The sequence below is a fragment of the Aricia agestis genome, chromosome 11 (assembly GCF_905147365.1).
Source record: "Aricia agestis chromosome 11, ilAriAges1.1, whole genome shotgun sequence".
In the NCBI taxonomy this organism is placed as follows: Eukaryota; Metazoa; Arthropoda; class Insecta; order Lepidoptera; family Lycaenidae; genus Aricia; species Aricia agestis.
The window spans coordinates 15,828,978-15,836,572 of NC_056416.1; the positions used below are offsets into that span (position 1 = coordinate 15,828,978).

The 7,595-nt window shown below is 36.9% G+C and overlaps 1 protein-coding gene across 1 annotated transcript; it reads right to left on the reverse strand.

Annotated features, from left to right (window-relative positions):
- Positions 1–317: 317 nt before the first annotated feature.
- On the reverse strand, positions 318–7,193 carry LOC121731665. The gene is made up of 3 exons (XM_042121224.1): positions 6,908–7,193; positions 3,229–3,360; positions 318–915 (listed from the first exon to the last, which is right to left on the reverse strand). The coding sequence occupies exons 1-3, from the start codon at positions 7,133–7,135 to the stop codon at positions 577–579; spliced, it is 699 nt and encodes a 232-aa protein (XP_041977158.1). The 5' UTR covers positions 7,136–7,193; the 3' UTR covers positions 318–576.
- Positions 7,194–7,595: the final 402 nt, after the last annotated feature.

Below are 7,595 nucleotides of genomic sequence, written 5' to 3' on the forward strand. Positions count from 1 at the left end.
AAGCGGTCATTTAGAACGTATCAATGCCGATCGTGTTCATTGTTCTCGTTCCCCCCATTGCGCATGTCATCTACATAAGAAAAATATTATAATGTATTTACAACCTTAAACGAATGCAGTAAGGCAGTTATTGGTTTGTCGGAATGTGTATTATGACGTGTAGGAATGTGGGGAGAGCTCGCGTGCGGTCATGTTCGCCTGGTGATCAGCGCGCACTGCGCAACTCCCCAGACACACGACGTCACCCACATCGGCACACAAGGCAACGTCGGCCGCGGTTAGGCTTGGGATTTGGGAATGAAAAATGAAAATGAGACTAAATGAAAGAGTACCCTTTAATTTATTTTTTTATAAACACATCTGCACATTCTGTTCAAAAATAGAACTTCTAAATTAAAAAACAAACAAGGTCAAAATATCTCCAAATCAGTTAACCGTAACTGTCTTTATTGTAATTTTTATTACTCACAAAGTCACAAATCACATAAATTCACGTCTTCACATCATCTTCATCAAATAAAGTGCCTAGTACTAGTACTTAGTAGACAGTTTAGTTTTAGGATGCAAGTCCCAAACTTAGATAGACAAAAAAGATTTGTCGGAAAGTTTGTTCAGTCGGGCATAGAATATGACGTCAGAGATGAGTTTCTGTGCTACTGACCGCTGATACCTGTCCAATTCCAACAGCTGGAGACCAACAATTTTACCAAACGCCTCGGATTCCGCCCTGCCTCGAGCTTCATTAGACACCGGCCCGTCGAGGGGATCGTAATCATCACTCTTCCTATTTTGTCTGTATTTCGGTAAAAGTCTCGGTTCAATTTCAAATGTATGCTCAATGTTTGGTTTCTTCTCTTCCGGCTCGTACTCGTCATCGTCGCTTTCGAGAGGTTCCAGATATTCGACCTCATTATCCTTGAAATGTACATACATCATAAATTATAGATTATAAATAAATCAACAACAAGAAACATTTCTCAAGCATTTATGTTAAGATCCTACTACTGTCTACTTAGCCTAAGAAAATTAAGCCGAAAATGGACGATCAGCGGAAATAATTCGTGTAGTTTTGAAAATCGCTACAGTTATTCCTTGAGATATCCAGATAAACATATCGAAAATCCCCAAGGGTGGGGGGTGAGCTAAAGGTGTAGGGGGGGGTCAAAGGACCCTTTTTTTAGATTTTAGCTCATAAGTCTAAAACCTGCACAAATAGCGTAACGGTTACTTCTAGGAAAACATTCTACATAAAATTTCCTTTAAATTTGATCCTATAATTTTTTTTGTATGGTCGATACTTTAGAAGTTACAGAGTGTTCAACTTTATATAGGTATAAAAAATGAGACGGTTTTATAAATAAAATAAAATTGGTATGTTTTCAAAATGTATTCAAAACTAGAAAATAATAATTAGACAGTCTTAATTAAATCAATAATTTTCTTCTACTACATCATCATCATCTTCACCTTCTATATCTACCAAATCTACAGGTACGCCATTTGTACACGAACCCAAGCAGCCGTTGCATACTAGACTGCACGTGATACCAGCTTTTCGGCATCCACAATTACCAGTGCAATCACTTTTGCAGCGACAAAATATTGACTTCAGCACGGTGTCAGGAGCTGGAGGATCATGAGTGGTAACAGGCTCGAGGTTTCCATCAGCTCCTCGCTTCCATTCCCACATTTCAGGAGGCAGTGCGTTACCTAACCACTCTTGTACTTGTTGGAACACTCGGAATGAGTGAAATTTTGCTGTTCCTTTTGTAGGTGGGAGAGAGGAAAGATCTGGTTTGGATTTGGTGCTGGATTTGACAAAAACTGAGTATCGATGTCTGTTAAGATCAAGCTGATCAGTGGCTGCACGATACATCGTCAAAAACATCCTTTCTCCTGACTCTGCTATTTCTTCAGATGTTGATGTTGGATTGTAGAAGATGGCGGCAATATCCTTGATTTTTGGTTTTTGATCAAATAGCTTAACAACTGACACTTTGCCTTTTCTGTAAATAGCTGAAGTTGTGTCGCGCCAGGTAAGAAAGGAAAGAGAAGCATTTGCACTGCTTACGTATAGCGTCGCCCCTATCGCTCGTAGCTCTTCGATATTAGGCACACATACAAAACGTGTGGAAAGAGTGACTAGCATGGAATTAGTAAGAACTTCGTACAGCTGGAAAGCTTACTGTGTATTAAGCATGCGACGAGCGAGAGGTCATTAATCTTGGTCTGTCCCTTTCAAACTAGTGTAACCATGCTTCTTGCCTATGTGTAAATCTTAAGACATTTTAAAAGAAAATCGCACAACTAAGAAGCTCAGTTTAAAACCAATAATTGAAATTAAATAATATTAAACTGAAGCAGGAAAGCGCAGTATTAAAACATGTCGTTTATATAATATTTATGCCTTATTTTATCGTTTTCTGCGAAAAATGCTTTTTTCAATTTACTACCAATGTATTATCGTATATTTTACATGGCAATTGTGCGAAAGGGACAAACCAAGAAAATCGATTTCTCGCTCGTGCTCGCTACTATAAGGAGATATTAGTTAATAAAAATAATACTTTAGCACATGGAAGTAAGGTTCATTTTAATATTTCAAAATGATGAAGTAAGCCTTCCAGCTGTATAGTACTTCCTAATTCCATGGTGACTAGTCTAACGTTTTGTAATAATAGCAGCTAGGACAAATAATTATCTGTGAATAGCAGGTATTTGAATCAGAATAAGTTGTTTTCTTAGTCTCGGACGTTCGATGCGTGTTATTTTCGAGATTCGCACTTTTGAGGAATTTGACCCCCCCTGTAGTTCCTAAAGTATCGACCGTACAAAAAAAATTATAGGACATAATTTAGAGGAAATTTTATGTAGAAAATTTTCCTAGAAGTAACCGTAATGCTATTTGTGCAGGTTTTTTACTTATGAGCAAAAACCTAAAAAAAGGGTCCTTTGACCCCCCCCTACACTCTTAGCTCACCCCCCACCCTTGAGGACTTTTGACATGTTCATCTGGATATCACAAGGAATAAATGTAGCGATTTTCAAAACTACACGAAATATTTCCGCTGATTTTATTAATTTGATCGTACTAACTGTCTACTAGCAATAGAATTGTGGCAGGAATCAGGATAAACTATCGTTAATAAAATATGTCACACCCACAACTAGTATATTTAAAAAAAAATGTCACTCGGATATCTCTGGGATCTTATCAGAAATACTTACGAAGGTGTTTTCGGAGTCAGTGTACTCAGCTACAGAATCTTCGAAGTTGGGGTCGAGGAAGTCCAGCATTTTGTAGAACCACAGCGTCGGCGTGTACACCGGGTTGTCCCCGCGTCGCCGGGACTCCTCCACCTAAAACAGACCAATCACGTTGAACGTCCGTGTCAGTAGCAGCGTTATAGGGGGGGGGGGGGATGCTGGGCGACCCTCCAGGGCAACGGATAAAAAGGGACAACAGACATTTTTTTAGCACTACCAGTATCCTGGGCGCCGAAGAAATCTCGCCCAGGGCGTTGGTAGTGCTCAAACCGGCACTGGTTCCCCTGTCCAGTTTCCACTGGAGCTGAGCTAGTGATTTGTGAGGAATATTGGTCAGGCAAATGAAGTGATTCTATTAAAAACACATTCTTCGCAAGCTACGAATTCCTGTAGGCACGCCGCAAGCAGGCCACGCACCAAGGCTTGGATGATTTATATTATGTACAGTACTTTCAGTATGTGGCCACAGGCCAATATTTGTCAAACATATCGTCTACACATGGTGCAAATTGTTTGGCGAATACATCAAATACTCAAACACAAATAACCATGTGAAGTGCCTCCATTACCGACATTATGGGCGAATTGTTTGTCTGTCCATCCACCGCATCTCGTATGTTGCTCATAACGCTCATCTTTCGCACTCTTTTCGACGTATCTTCTATGTAGCTTAAAAGATAGGTAATCTATCATTCTAAATGTACACCGAGGTCCGAGGTAGCGAATTCATTCACATCTTTGGATAGAGTGAGTAGTGACAATTAAGTAGGTAGATGTTCTGGTATGGGACTTGGGAGGCAGCGTTGAGACTTGAGAGCTGAGAGTGAGTTTTGTTCTAACTTCTAGCGATGAAGGGACCGTAGCAAGAGAGAGCGTAGTTTATGGAAGCAAAGGTACTTAGTTTTGATGTTTAATTTATTATTTTAGGTAAGTAGAGCCAGTTTGATACAATAGCCATATCGACCCCTCTGGGTAGAAACGTCGCAAAAGCCATTTTGGCCAAAAAGAGTTTTTAACGGTTTCTTACTCAGAATCCCGAGCTCTATCGATCTGTATATTCGAAATGTTCAAATTCGCAAAAAAATGGCTTTTACAACATTTTTTAACTCATTATAAACCCAGTTTTCTTCTTTGAAAATGTTGTAATACGCAATTTTTTCAATTAATTTTTGAAATTTATGTAGTAAGCGACATATTTTTAATTTCGTGGTTAATACTACATAATATATACTATATTGAAGATAATACTATCAAACATTTTGTAGTAAAAGACACGTCACCAACAAATATGTCTTTTACAACATTTTCTCGACTTCAAACATTTTTTTATTCTTTGAAGTTATATTAAACCAATATAGCTCAGTTAGCTTAGATTTTCTGATAGTTTATTAAATAGAAACTCAAAATTTTCTACATTCAATAGTTTCAGAGATCGCATGGCTTTTACTACAAAAAAACTGGTTGTGAATGGCTTTTACAACATTTTTTTTTTGCTTCGCGACTATAACCATTTATTAATTTGGTTGTATAGTTTTTCATTATTTAAACGTAAAATTGTACTTTTCCGATAAACTTTAATAAAATTATCGAAATAAAATAAACTTTACCTCTAAATAATAAAAAAATAGGTAAGTATTTAACAATAATAGCTTTAGAAAATCAGTTCTTCGTATTGTTACACTTGGTAATATGTCTTTTGGTGGAAAACTTCTTAACACAATTATAATGTGCCATTCACTATTATTCTAAAGACGAAAATATCTCTAATGTTTACTTTAGTTTAAAAAGCTAAGATTGCTTCATATTATATCAAGTTGAGCAAAATGTACCTGAGCAGTTTTCCTCAAAAAGATTTATACCGTAGACATTACGAATATATTACAAAGAACTGATTTTATTAAGATAATGTTATTATTGTTATATGCTTACTATTTCGGCATAATTAAGAGATTGAACACAATCTGAGATCAACAGATCTTATATTGATAATATTACTGCAGTGATGAGTGAGTTGACTGAATAACAAATTACGTATGTCGTTTTTTTTGCTGGTAATTTTGTATACAATAGCCTGTTATTTCCAAAGATATCTTTAATAACTTTCATATTTTTAGGGTTCCGTACCCAAGGGTAAGAACGGGACCCTATTACTAAGACTTCGCTATCTGGTCGCCTGCCTGTCTCCAGGCTTTATCTTACCAACCGCTCAAGCTAGACTTCTGAAATTTTCACAGATTGTGTATATCTTGTGTTGCCGCTATAACGACAAAATTAATATTAAATTTAATATTAATATTAAAGAGGGGCTCTCATACAACAAACGTGATTTTTTTGGCCTTTTTTGCTCGATATCAATAATGGCCATAGGTAGGCACTTGAAATTTTCAAAAATACCCTATTTATATGTGTAATTTAATAATTAATAATAATTTTTAAATAAAATAACCATTGAAGGGGGGCCTCCCATACAAAAAAACACAATTTTTGCTCTATAACAGTACGGAACCCTTCGTGCGCGAGTCCAACTTATATTTGGCCGATTATTTTGATATTTTTTTTAAGTTTGTCGGAAAAGTACAATTATACATTAAAATAATGAAAAACTATAAAATAATTTGTTATTCGTCACTAATGTTTGTCACATTTAATACACAAATTACACTTTCTTATTATTACACTTGTCTTTTAATTCAAAAAATACCTTCAATAAAACGTTGTTTTAAGTGTTATACAACCAAACGAATAAATGGTTATAGTCGTAAAGCAAAAAAAAATTTTGTAAAAGCCATTTACAACTAGATTTTTTGTAGTAAAAGCCATGCGTTCTCTGAAACTATTGAATGTAGAATATTTTGAGTTTCTATAAAGTAAACTACCCCAAAATCTAAGCTTAATGAGCTATTAGTGGTTTAATATATTACGATTTTTGTTTTTTGGCTGTACTGTAAAATGGCTATTTGCCTTCACGACGTTTCTACCCAGAGGGGTCGATATTGTTCTCAGTTATTTTACATATTGTTCCCACGTGGAGCCCCGACTCTCGAGTCCCAAACCATAGAACTTAGAAGATAAGGGCTGGGCGGTGTCGTTGGCGTAAAATTGTAAATCTCCGTGCTTTATTTTCAGTAATGGAGAAGAGAGGCGGATGAATTAATTTTGATTTTTCTGTAAGGGATTCGTGCGTTTATTGCGAATACAACTGTTTGCTTGTGTTTGTCCGACAGAATATTATGTGAAAAAGTCATTGAGGAAATTCAAATTCTGGATTCTTGTAAGTTTTCGTTTATCGCCGTTAGTGTTCTGTCTGCTCTGGTGAGGGTGTCGAATCATTTAAGTTTACTATGTCTGCAATTAGCTATTTTACAATTGAGTTTATATGACAGTGTACCTTATGCCAACACAATAGAGGCTTTAATGGAAAAAACAAATCTGAACGTACAAGTAGTACGTGTCGGCGGCCGCGTAATGCTCACAGCTGTCCGACACGCAGCTACCGTGTTGCTGTGATCCTGGTATCATTTGTGCCAACCGCCAGAACAATTCACTCGTTTGTGCCATCAAGCAGCTCGTCGTCGAGTCGTCGGAAGGATTGTTTTGAAAGTCAAGTAAAAAAAATAATATTTTGTCCTACTAAGCGTACCTTTTTCTTCTCTCGTAGCCATGATGTTCTCATGCAGTCAATTTTTTTTTTCAAATTCTTCATTCCGCGACCAACGTACACCGTGTTGTATTTCTCCAGCAAAATATGATAAGCCTCATTTCGAAGTTCGGGCTTTTTGTAGTACGGATCCTTTTTATTCCACAATATTGGGTTATTCTTGTATAGCTTAAGAACTTCTGCAAGGCAGTTTCTCTCTACTCGATTCATTTCTGAAAGGCCGACGCGACGTTGAGACTTTGACTATTTTCAACTTACTGAATATTGGACGCAGCAATCGCACCCGACAAGCTTGCTTACGACACGAAGTTGTGTTGGATAACCGAGCGAAGCCTCTCTTTCTATACGTATGCGCTGGAAAGGGACGGACTATCCCGATTCGGCGTCCGATCAGGTCTACAGCTGCTGGCGCGGCGACCTGCGTGACAGATGTAGCGAGGCGAGTACAACAAAATATTGTGTGTATTGTAATAAAAAAATGTGGGTAATTTTACTGATTTATCGTAAAAGAATAATAATTATTATTTAATTTTTTAATGTATCATATTTAATGTCAAAAATGGGCATTCGTTAAGACTAGATTTTAGATTATTATCATCTCAGTCCAGCCATTTTTTTTATTGGCGCGTCTGTCACGGGACTTATGGGATTTTCGAAAATTTTTGCAACT

What these genes read in the sequence shown, in the direction of transcription:
- LOC121731665 (XM_042121224.1), bottom strand. Translation starts at nt 7,135, where the DNA reads ATGAATCGAGTAGAGAGAAACTGCCTTGCAGAAGTTCTTAAGCTATAC. An exon ending in GGCTACGAGAGAAGAAAAAG is followed by an intron (nt 3,361 to 6,907) that starts GTACGCTTAGTA and finishes GGTCTGTTTTAG; the next exon opens with GTGGAGGAGTCCCGGCGACG. An exon ending in CTGACTCCGAAAACACCTTC is followed by an intron (nt 916 to 3,228) that starts GTAAGTATTTCT and finishes GTACATTTCAAG; the next exon opens with GATAATGAGGTCGAATATCT.